Source organism: Carcharhinus amblyrhynchos, unplaced genomic scaffold, assembly GCF_965287045.1.
Source record: "Carcharhinus amblyrhynchos unplaced genomic scaffold, sCarAmb.v2.hapA scaffold_772, whole genome shotgun sequence".
NCBI lineage: Eukaryota > Metazoa > Chordata > Chondrichthyes > Carcharhiniformes > Carcharhinidae > Carcharhinus > Carcharhinus amblyrhynchos.
The window spans coordinates 15,001-27,421 of NW_027650512.1; the positions used below are offsets into that span (position 1 = coordinate 15,001).

Here is a 12,421-nt window from a genome sequence, read left to right on the forward strand (position 1 = left end):
TGAGACAGCAGTGTTAACCCACTGTGTCACCGTGCCCCCGGGAATCGAACCCGGGTCCCTGGCTCTGTGAGACGGCAGTGTTAACCCACTGTGTCACCGTGCCCCCCGGGAATCGAACCCGGGTCCCTGGCGCTGTGAGACGGCAGTGTTAACCCACTGTGTCACCGTGCCCCCCGGGAATCGAACCCGGGTCCCTGGCTCTGTGAGGCAGCAGTGTTAACCCACTGTGTCACCGTGCCCCCGGGAATCGAACCCGGGTCCCTGGCGCTGTGAGACAGCAGTGTTAACCCACTGTGTCACCGTGCCCCCGGGAATCGAACCCGGGTCCCTGGCGCTGTGAGACAGCAGTGTTAACCCACTGTGTCACCGTGCCCCTGGGAATCGAACCCGGGTCCCTGGCGCTGTGAGACAGCAGTGTTAACGATGCCGCCATGCCACCCGATTCTATGCTCTCATTACACCACCCTGACATGGGCAGGGGGTGGGGGGGGTGGGAGCTGGCATCGAGCAAGGTTCCCCCTAGTTCAGTGAGGGTCATGGTGGGCCAGTGGGGGGAACCGGGGGGGTGGCATAGAGATCGAGGAGTGCCGCTAATGTGCCTGTCTTGTGTTGCAGTGCGAGAGAAAGGAGGAATTCATCGGACAGATCCAGACTCTGGATTTAGACACACAAGTCTCTGTGGCTAATCATATTCAGGAGGTAAGTCAGCCTGGGCCTCGCTTAGGGAGTGTGAATGGATGTGCTGTCTGTCTGGATGGGGAGGACATGGTGTGGAGATACTGGCGTTGGACTGGGGTAAACACACTCAGCAGTGTCACAACAACAGGCTAAGGTCTAATAGGTCCACTAGCTTTCGGAGCACTGCCCCTTCGTCAGGGTCACCAGGAGGGGGAGGAGGCAGCTTCTATCGCAGCTCTTAATGATAAATATAGGACAGATGTCAGAGATAGGTTCTTTACTCAGAGAGTAGTGAGGGTGTGGAATGCCCTGCCTGCAAGAGTAGTGGATTCACCAACATTAAGGGCATTTAAATGGTCATTGGATAAACATATGGATAATATTGGAATAGAGCAGGTTAGATGGTCTTTAGATTGGTTTCACAGGTCAGCACAACATCGAGGGCCGAAGGGCCTGTACTGCCCCATAATGTTCTATGTTCTTGTTACAACGCAGGTGGTCAGGAAGGCGAATGGGATGCTGGCCTTCATAGCGAGGGGGATTGAATATAAAAGTAGGGAGGTCTTGCTGCGGCTGTATAGGGCATTGGTGAGGCCGCAGCTGGAGTACTGCGTGCAGTTTTGGGCGCCGTACTTACGCAAGGATATTTTGGCCTTGGAGGGAGTGCAGAGGAGGTTTACTAGGCTGATACCGGAGTTGAGGGGGTTGGACTAAGAAGAGAAACTAAATAGACTGGGTCTGTACTCATTGGAGTTTAGAAGGACGAGGGGGGATCTTATAGAGACGTATAAGATAATGAAGGGGATGGATAGGGTAGAGGTAGAGAGATTCTTCCCGATTAGAAAGGACGGCAGGACTAGAGGGCACAGCCTCAAGATAAGCTGGGGGGGGGGGGCGTGGTTTAGATCGGAGTTGAGGAAGAACTTCTTCACTCAAAGGGTGGTGAATATCTGGAATTCTCTGCCCGTTGAAGTGGTGGAGGCTGCCTCGCTAAATATATTTAAGTCACGGGTAGATAGGTTTCTGATAGACAAGGGAGGGTTATGGGGAGAAAGCGGGAAAGTGGAACTGATCCACTTCACATCAGCCATGATCTTATTGAATGGCGGGGCAGGCTCGAAGGGCTAGATGGCCGACTCCTGCTCCTATTTCTTATGTCCTTATTAATCCCCCTTACCTGACTTTGTAATCTGATAAAAGTGTTTAGAAAGGTATTAATATTACTACATTAACATTGAGATGTTTGCAGCATGTTTGGTGCAGGAGGCACCAAAGGGCCTGTTCCTGTGCTGTAATTTTCTTTGTTCTTCGTTATCTGACACCATGATTGGTTTGAGGTTGTCAACAATAGCAATTTCAAATCTGATAGGTTCCTAATAGCTGATCGTCTAAAGCCTGCTACCAAAGCAACCCTGATGCTTGGTCTTCGAAACAAATGTTGCAACTTAGAGTGTGTGTGTACTCTGCATCCAATCACTGGACTCAAACCCTGTTTGTAAAGGGATCACACACTGTTTTCTTTCCTGCTAACATTTTTTTTTACAATTCTTTACGAACATTGTTTACACCTTTAAAACTCACCTTTACAACACTTTCAAACTCAGGCCATTTGCTAAGTGGGAAAGTGCGACAGGGCAAAAACGTGGGTGAGTGGAACTTGCCAACTCAGCCTGGTAGAGAGAGCTGGCCTGGGCATGATGGGCCAAATGGCCTTCTCTTGTGCTGTCTCCGTGATTCGAACTTGTGTTTCGCTTGGTCTTTAGATAACACAGAACCAACAGAACATGCTGCCTCTTCACTGGCCAGACTTTTCCTCCAGCTCCCGGGACGAGCTGGAAATTCTCTTCCACAACATGGCTGAGCACCTGAAGGACTTGGTGAACCAGAGGGATGAGAATACGGAGGTAAAGATTCTCTTTCTCTCTCCTTCTGTCTCTCTCTTGTGCTGCGTCTCTCTCACTCTCTCTCTCTGCTCACTCCTCTCCCACTGTGTTGAGATGGAAACTCAGTCCTCACCCCCAAATCCATGCCGTTCCATGGCTGGTGCTCTGGGGACTTTCCCCCTCCTCCACCCTCTCATTCACCCAAATCCCCCTCTCTGACGTGATTTCCATCTCCCTTCCCTTGGCCATCTTACCCCCTGTAAACCCAGGCCTGGCTACGCCCAATCTGCTTTCACCCTGCTTGACCCCAGTTGACATCTGATGGCACTGGTTGACTGACCCCAGTTGACCCCGGTTGACTCCGGTTGACCTTGGTTGACCCCGGTTGACCCTAATTGGCACTGGTTGACCCCAGTTGAGCCCAGTTAACCCTGGTTGACCTTGGTTGACCCCACTTGGCACTGGTTGACCCCAGTTGACCCTGGTTGACCCCGGTTGGCACTGGTTGACCCCAGTTGAGCCCAGTTAACCCTGGTTGACCTTGGTTGACCCCACTTGGCACTGGTTGACCCCAGTTGGCCTTGGTTGACCCCGGTTGGCACTGGTTGACCCCGGTTGACCTTGGTTGACCCCGGTTGGCACTGGTTGACCCTGGTTGCCTCCTGTTGACCCCTGTTGACCCCACCAGCTCTGGCCATTCACTCACAGGGCTTTCTCTCTCCCACAGAGGATGGCAGAGATGATCCAGGAGAAGGATCTTTGGCAATCCCAACATGTGTTTGGCCCAGGGAATGGTGAGGGCACGGCCTGTCACAGGGCAGGAGAGAACAGGCAACATCTTACTGTCCAACTGGCTGATTGCAAGTCCAAGTTACGCCGACTCCGACAGGAATTGTGAGTATCATAGGCTGAGAGAGAGGGGGAGACGGGGGCAACGGGGGGTGGGGGGGGCGGGGGAGCAGAAGGGGGAGATGAGGGGGGACAGACGGTGGAGACAGGGGGGAACAGAGGGGGGAGATGGGGGGGAACAGAGGGGGGAGACGGGGGAACAGAGGGTGGAAATGGGGGGAACAGAGGGGGGAGACAGGTGGAACAGATGGGGGGTACAGAGGGGGGAGACGGGGGGAACAGAGGGTGGAAATGGGGGGAACAGAGGGGTGAGACGGGGGGACAGAGGGGGGTACAGGGGGGAGATGGGGGGAACAGGGGGGAGATGCGGGGGCAGGGGATGGAGACAGGTGGGGGGACAGGGAGGGAGACAGAGGGGGGAACAGAGGTGGGGGCAGAGGGGGGAGGGATGATGGGCAGAGGAGGGAGTGACAGGCAGACAGGGGGGAGAAAGAGTGAGAGACACAGAGACAGATGGGCAGAGAGGGAGAGGCAAGGAGAGGGAGGGGGAGAGGTACAAATACAGGGGGACAGAGATACAAAGAAAAAGGGAGAGAAAGTCAGACAGAGACAGAAAGATAAAGGGAGAGGAGGAGAGAGAGAAATGGAAAGGGGGACAGATTAAGGGGGGAAGAGAGAGAGAGGGAGAGACAGAAAGAGAGACTCAGAGGGAGAGAAATTGGGAAAAAAAGACAGAGGGAGAGAGGGAGAGATAGAGGGAGAGAGGGAGAAGCAGGGAGAGGGAGAGACACAGAGATAGAGGGAGAGAGGGAGAGATAGAGGGAGAGAGGGAGAGATACCAATGGAGTGGGAAGAGGGAGAGACAAACAGAGGGAGAGATGCAGTGGGTCAGGGTGTGACTTGGCACAGAGCTGTCTGTGCCTGAACTGTTGGCAGTGTTGGCAGTTTGAACAATTTGTTTCCTGTGGGCAGAGAGGAGAAGTGTGAAGAGCTACAGGACAGCAAACAGGAGCTGGAGGAGCTGCAGCTGGAGAGGAAACGGCTGCAGAAACAGGTACAGGCGCCAGCAAGAGCCGAGGGTTTATCATTCAGCAGGAACCTCACAACCCAACAATTCAAACTAAACCCAGCACAGAAACAGGCCACTCGCTCCATCCAGCACGGACTAATCCTTCTGCTCCACACACACCCTTCCCCTCCATCGCCATATCCTCTATTCCTCTCTCCTTGTCTGTTTATCCATCATCCCACACCTCCTAATCCCCCCAATATTCACCTCTCCCACACACTCCCCGTGGGAGCGAGTCCCACATTCTCCCCCACTCCCCCCCTGTGGGAGTCCTATATTCTGTCCCACTCAAGGTGAGATACAGAGTAAAGCTCCCTCTACACTGTCCCCCCATCAAACACTCCCAGGACAGGTACAGCACGGGGTTAGATACAGAGTAAAGCTCCCTCTACACTGTCCCCATCAAACACTCCCAGGACAGGTACAGCATGGGGTTAGATACAGAGTAAAGCTCCCTCTACACTGTCCCCCCATCAAACACTCCCAGGACAGGTACAGCACAGGGTTAGATACAGAGTAAAGCTCCCTCTACACTGTCCCCCCATCAGGCACTCCCAGGACAGGTACAGCACGGGGTTAGATACAGAGTAAAGCTCCCTCTACACTGTCCCCATCAAACACTCCCAGGACAGGTACAGCACGGGGTTAGATACAGAGTAAAGCTCCCTCTACACTGTCCCCATCAAACACTCCCAGGACAGGTACAGCACGGGGTTAGATACAGAGTAAAGCTCCCTCTACACTGTCCCCATCAAACACTCCCAGGACAGGTACAGCACGGGGTTAGATACAGAGTAAAGCTCCCTCTACACTGTCCCCCATCAAACACTCCCAGGACAGGTACAGCACGGGGTTAGATACAGAGTAAAGCTCCCTCTACACTGTCCCCCCATCAAACACTCCCAGGACAGGTACAGCACGGGGTTAGATACAGAGTAAAGCTCCCTCTACACTGTCCCCCCATCAAACACTCCCAGGACAGGTACAGCACGGGGTTAGATACAGAATAAAGTTCCCTCTACACTGTCCCCCCATCAAACACTCCCAGGACAGGTACAGCACGGGGTTAGATACAGAGTAAAGCTCCCTCTACACTGTCCCCATCAAACACTCCCAGGACAGGTACAGCACGGGGTTAGATACAGAGTAAAGCTCCCTCTACACTGTCCCCCATCAAACACTCCCAGGACAGGTACAGCACGGGGTTAGATACAGAGTAAAGCTCCCTCTACACTGTCCCCCCCATCAAACACTCCCAGGACAGGTACAGCACGGGGTTAGATACAGAGTAAAGCTCCCTCTACACTGTCCCCCCATCAAACACTCCCAGGACAGGTACAGCACGGGGTTAGATACAGAGTAAAGCTCCCTCTACACTGTCCCCCCCATCAAACACTCCCAGGACAGGTACAGCACGGGGTTAGATACAGAGTAAAGCTCCCTCTACACTGTCCCCCCCATCAAACACTCCCAGGACAGGGACAGCATGGGGTTAGATACAGAGTAAAGCTCCCTCTACACTGTCCCCCATCAAACACTCCCAGGACAGGTACAGCACGGGGTTAGATACAGAGTAAAGCTCCCTCTACACTGTCCCCCCATCAAACACTCCCAGGACAGGGACAGCACGGGGTTAGATACAGAGTAAAGCTCCCTCTACACTGTCCCCCATCAAACACTCCCAGGACAGGTACAGCACGGGGTTAGATACAGAGTAAAGCTCCCTCTACACTGTCCCCCCATCAAACACTCCCAGGACAGGTACAGCACAGGGTTAGATACAGAGTAAAGCTCCCTCTACACTGTCCCCCATCAAACACTCCCAGGACAGGTACAGCACGGGGTTAGATACAGAGTAAAGCTCCCTCTACATTCCTTGAGCTGTGCTGTTCCTCTCCCTCAGAACCGGGAGTTGGTGTTGGAGAACCGTGCTGTCAGAACGTATCGCGATGAGGTTGACGTGTTGCGGGAGAAGGCCACGCGTGTGGACAGGCTCCAGAGTGAGGTCAAGGCCTACAAGGAACGGCTGAACAGCATCGAGTTCTACCGGGGAAAGGTGGAGGTACATCGACAGGAGGAGGGGTACTGGGCGAGGGGGAAGGGGATCTGCGGGTATCTCACCAATCCCTCAGCTCATTCTGTCCAATGGCAAAGATACAGTTGACCTCAGTACCATTGGGAATGGAACTGGATTGAGGAAGGCATTCCCATAAAGAATCGAACCCGGGTCCCTGGCTCTGTGAGACAGCAGTGTTAACCCACTGTGTCACCGTGCCCCCGGGAATCGAACCCGGGTCCCTGGCGCTGTGAGACAGCAGTGTTAACCCACTGTGTCACCGTGCCCCCGGGAATCGAACCCAGGTCCCTGGCTCTGTGAGACAGCAGTGTTAACCCACTGTGTCACCGTGCCCCCGGGAATCGAACCCGGGTCCCTGGCTCTGTGAGACAGCAGTGTTAACCCACTGTGTCACCGTGCCCCCGGGAATCGAACCCGGGTCCCTGGCGCTGTGAGACAGCAGTGTTAACCCACTGTGTCACCGTGCCCCCGGGAATCGAACCCGGGTCCCTGGCGCTGTGAGACAGCAGTGTTAACCCACTGTGTCACCGTGCCCCCGGGAATCGAACCCGGGTCCCTGGCGCTGTGAGGGAGCAGTGTTAACCCACTGTGTCACCGTGCCCCCGGGAATCGAACCCGGGTCCCTGGCTCTGTGAGACAGCAGTGTTAACCCACTGTGTCACCGTGCCACCGGGAATCGAACCCGGGTCCCTGGCTCTGTGAGACAGCAGTGTTAACCCACTGTGTCACCGTGCCCCCGGGAATCGAACCCGGGTCCCTGGCTCTGTGAGACAGCAGTGTTAACCCACTGTGTCACCGTGCCCCCGGGAATCGAACCCGGGTCCCTGGCGCTGTGAGGCAGCAGTGTTAACCCACTGTGTCACCGTGCCCCCGGGAATCGAACCCGGGTCCCTGGCTCTGTGAGACAGCAGTGTTAACCCACTGTGTCACCGTGTCCCCGGGAATCGAACCCGGGTCTCTGGCTCTGTGAGACAGCAGTGTTAACCCACTGTGTCACCGTGCCCCCAGGAATCGAACCCGGGTCCCTGGCTCTGTGAGGGGGCAGTGCTAACCCACTGTGTCACCGTGTCCCCGGGAATCGAACCCAGGTCCCTGGCTCTGTGAGGGAGCAGTGTTAACCCACTGTGTCACCGTGTCCCCGGGAATCGAACCCGGGTCTCTGGCTCTGTGAGACAGCAGTGTTAACCCACTGTGTCACCGTGCCCCCGGGAATCGAACCCGGGTCCCTGGCTCTGTGAGACAGCAGTGTTAACCCACTGTGTCACCGTGTCCCCGGGAATCGAACCCGGGTCCCTGGCGCTGTGAGACAGCAGTGTTAACCCACTGTGTCACCGTGTCCCCGGGAATCGAACCCGGGTCCCTGGCTCTGTGAGGGAGCAGTGTTAACCCACTGTGTCACCGTGCCCCCGGGAATCGAACCCGGGTCCCTGGCTCTGTGAGGCAGCAGTGTTAACCCACTGTGTCACTGTGCCCCCGGGAATCGAACCCGGGTCCCTGGCGCTGTGAGACAGCAGTGTTAACCCACTGTGTCACCGTGCCCCCGGGAATCGAACCCGGGTCCCTGGCTCTGTGAGGGGGCAGTGCTAACCCACTGTGTCACCGTGTCCCCGGGAATCGAACCCGGGTCCCTGGCGCTGTGAGACAGCAGTGTTAACCCACTGTGTCACCGTGCCCCCGGGAATCGAACCCGGGTCCCTGGCTCTGTGAGGGGGCAGTGTTAACCCACTGTGTCACCGTGCCCCCGGGAATCGAACCCGGGTCCCTGGCTCTGTGAGGGGGCAGTGTTAACCCACTGTGTCACCGTGCCCCCGGGAATCGAACCCGGGTCCCTGGCTCTGTGAGACAGCAGTGTTAACCCACTGTGTCACCGTGCCCCTGGGAATCGAACCCGGGTCCCTGGCTCTGTGAGACAGCAGTGTTAACCCACTGTGTCACCGTGCCCCCGGGAATCGAACCCGGGTCCCTGGCTCTGTGAGACAGCAGTGTTAACCCACTGTGTCACCGTGTCCCCGGGAATCGAACCCGGGTCCCTGGCGCTGTGAGACAGCAGTGTTAACCCACTGTGTCACCGTGTCCCCGGGAATCGAACCCGGGTCCCTGGCTCTGTGAGGGAGCAGTGTTAACCCACTGTGTCACCGTGCCCCCGGGAATCGAACCCGGGTCCCTGGCTCTGTGAGGCAGCAGTGTTAACCCACTGTGTCACTGTGCCCCCGGGAATCGAACCCGGGTCCCTGGCGCTGTGAGACAGCAGTGTTAACCCACTGTGTCACCGTGCCCCCGGGAATCGAACCCGGGTCCCTGGCTCTGTGAGGGGGCAGTGCTAACCCACTGTGTCACCGTGTCCCCGGGAATCGAACCCGGGTCCCTGGCGCTGTGAGACAGCAGTGTTAACCCACTGTGTCACCGTGCCCCCGGGAATCGAACCCGGGTCCCTGGCTCTGTGAGGGGGCAGTGTTAACCCACTGTGTCACCGTGCCCCCGGGAATCGAACCCGGGTCCCTGGCTCTGTGAGGGGGCAGTGTTAACCCACTGTGCCACCCGTGAGATAGGACTGAGGGGTCCTATGTATGTTTGATTTATGCAGAGATTTCATTCTAAGATATTTCTGCTGATGGAATTATATTTAAATACTAAACTTAAAAACAAATGAACAAACTCAGGTCTACCTTGGCCACGTTTTGAAGAGTCCGCAGGTACACTGGGAAAATTAACTGCATTTTTCAAAGTCTGATGTAAACGAAAACAGTCTTTCTCATTGGACAAACACAGTTTTATATAAACAACATCAGCAAGTTGTCTCTCCAAGTTAGAGACAGCATGTGCCCAGCAATGTCAGTGCACAGGTAAGAGTTGAGACACATTCGCGTCACAGTGCTGTGTTGTTCATTCTGTTTTGAGTATTGCTGGAGGTTAGTACAGGACCAGCAAACACCATTATCTCTGTCTTGCTCCCCTGAGGGTGGCACGGTGGCACCGTGGTTAGTGCTGCAGCCTCAGAGGATAGGGTACGAGTCCCAGCGTGGGTCAGTGTCTGTGCAGAACCTGCACATTCTCCCTCACCTTCCCCCCACCCCAAACCCCCCCCACCACCGTGTAGCTTGGATTTCCTCCAGGTGCTCCAGTTTCCTCCCACAGTCCAAAGATGTGTAGGTTAGGGTGGATTGGCCGTGCTAAATTGTCCCTCAGTGTCCAGGGGGGTGAGCTGGGGTAAATAGGTGGGATAGGACGGGATTGTTGATGATGCAGACTCTGTGGCCTCCTTCTGCAGGGATTCTCTGGCTCTTTTCTGTTCACTTTCTGTAATATTGATTTTAAAACCAGTGCTGCCTCTGCCTATTCTGAGGGATGAATGGAGCTGAGAGGGCTAATCCCACTGTTTTGTTTCTCTGTTTATTGCCCCCTCGGTGTAATGGGATGGGGTGTGCACCCCCCGCCCAATCCCCCACCTGGTACAGGAGGAGCGAGAGTACAGCCGGGCACTGCTGGAGACCAAAGCCATGCTGGAGGAGCAGCTCGGAGCTGCCCGCGATCGCTGTGACAAACTACACGAGCTGGAGAAGGAGAACCTGCTCCTCCAAGCCAGCCTACAGGACCTCGAGATAGTGAGTAGCAGGAGGGAGGGGAGGGGGGAGACGAGAGAGGGAATGGAGGGGGAGGGAGGAAGGGATGGAGGAGAGAAGTAGGGAGGACGGGGAGGGAGGAGGGTGAGGGAAAAGGGGGAGGGAGGAGGGACAGGGGAGGGAGGAGGGACAGGGAGGAGGAGGGACAGAGGAGACAAACGGGGGAAGGGAGGGTGAGGGGGAAGGTAGGGGGAAAGAGGAGAGGGAGGCAGGACGGAGGGAGGATCTGCCAATCGAGGAAGAGGGCTGTGGAGGGGGAGGGGGAGAGACAGAGAAGGAGAGTTTCACCTCAAACACAGCCGGTTAACACAGCACCAGTGACCGTGTGTCACCGTGCCCCCGGGAATCGAACCCGGGTCCCTGGCGCTGTGAGACAGCAGTGTTAACCCACTGTGTCACCGTGCCCCCGGGAATCGAACCCGGGTCCCTGGCGCTGTGAGACAGCAGTGTTAACCCACTGTGTCACCGTGCCCCCGGGAATCGAACCCGGGTCCCTGGCGCTGTGAGACAGCAGTGTTAACCCACTGTGTCACCGTGCCCCCGGGAATCGAACCGGGGTTCCTGGCACTGTGAGACAGCAGTGTTAACCCACTGTGTCACCGTGCCCCCGGGAATCGAACCCGGGTCCCTGGCGCTGTGAGACAGCAGTGTTAACCCACTGTGTCACCGTGCCCCCGGGAATCGAACCCGGGTCCCTGGCTCTGTGAGGCAGCAGTGTTAACCCACTGTGTCACCGTGCCCCCGGGAATCGAACCCGGGTCCCTGGCTCTGTGAGGCAGCAGTGTTAACCCACTGTGTCACCGTGTCCCCGGGAATCGAACCCGGGTCCCTGGCTCTGTGAGGCAGCAGTGTTAACCCACTGTGTCACCGTGTCCCCGGGAATCGAACCCGGGTCCCTGGCGCTGTGAGCAGCAGTGTTAACCCACTGTGTCACCGTGTCCCCGGGAATCAAACCCAGGTCCCTGGCTCTGTGAGGCAGCAGTGTTAACCCACTGTGTCACCGTGTCCCCGGGAATCAAACCCGGGTCCCTGGCTCTGTGAGACAGCAGTGTTAACCCACTGTGTCACCGTGCCCCCGGGAATCGAACCCAGGTCCCTGGCTCTGTGAGGCAGCAGTGTTAACCCACTGTGTCACCGTGTCCCCGGGAATCGAACCCGGGTCCATGGCGCTGTGAGGCAGCAGTGTTAACCCACTGTGTCACCGTGCCCCCGGGAATCGAACCCGGGTCCCTGGCTCTGTGAGACAGCAGTGCTAACCCACTGTGTCACCGTGTCCCCGGGAATCGAACCCGGGTCCCTCGTGCTGTGAGACAGCAGTGTTAACCCACTGTGTCACCGTGCCCCCGGGAATCGAACCCGGGTCCCTGGCTCTGTGAGACAGCAGTGTTAACCCACTGTGTCACCGTGTCCCCGGGAATCGAACCCGGGTCCCTGGCTCTGTGAGACAGCAGTGTTAACCCACTGTGTCACCGTGCCCCCGGGAATCGAACCCGGGTCCCTGGCGCTGTGAGACAGCAGTGTTAACCCACTGTGTCACCGTGTCCCCGGGAATCGAACCCGGGTCCCTGGCGCTGTGAGACAGCAGTGTTAACCCACTGTGTCACCGTGCCCCCGGGAATCGAACCCGGGTCCCTGGCGCTGTGAGACAGCAGTGTTAACCCACTGTGTCACCGTGCCCCCGGGAATCGAACCCGGGTCCCTGGCGCTGTGAGACAGCAGTGTTAACCCACTGTGTCACCGTGCCCCCGGGAATCGAACCCGGGTCCCTGGCTCTGTGAGACAGCAGTGTTAACCCACTGTGTCACCGTGTCCCCGGGAATCGAACCCGGGTCCCTGGCGCTGTGAGACAGCAGTGTTAACCCACTGTGTCACCGTGTCCCCGGGAATCGAACCCGGGTCCCTGGCGCTGTGAGACAGCAGTGTTAACCCACTGTGTCACCGTGTCCCCGGGAATCGAACCCGGGTCCCTGGCGCTGTGAGACAGCAGTGTTCACCCACTGTGTCACCGTGTCCCCGGGAATCGAACCCGGGTCCCTGGCGCTGTGAGACAGCAGTGTTAACCCACTGTGTCACCGTGTCCCTGGGAATCGAACCCGGGTCCCTGGCGCTGTGAGACAGCAGTGTTAACCCACTGTGTCACCGTGTCCCCGGGAATCGAACCCGGGTCCCTGGCTCTGTGAGACAGCAGTGTTAACCCACTGTGTCACCGTGCCCCCGGGAATCGAACCCGGGTCCCTGGCGCTGT

The 12,421-nt window shown here is 56.9% G+C and overlaps 1 protein-coding gene across 1 annotated transcript in view; it reads left to right on the forward strand.

The window, feature by feature from the left end:
• LOC145340095 (girdin-like) overlaps positions 1-12,421 on the forward strand; it is a gene marked incomplete at its 5' end in the record, with an annotated part of 61,246 nt that overhangs the window by 4,541 nt on the left and 44,284 nt on the right. The window contains 6 exons of the mRNA XM_080184521.1: positions 616-699; positions 2,442-2,582; positions 3,289-3,455; positions 4,383-4,464; positions 6,383-6,541; positions 10,012-10,158. Coding sequence (XP_080040647.1) covers positions 616-699; positions 2,442-2,582; positions 3,289-3,455; positions 4,383-4,464; positions 6,383-6,541; positions 10,012-10,158 — 780 coding nt within the window. The remainder of the gene's footprint in view (positions 1-615; positions 700-2,441; positions 2,583-3,288; positions 3,456-4,382; positions 4,465-6,382; positions 6,542-10,011; positions 10,159-12,421) is intronic.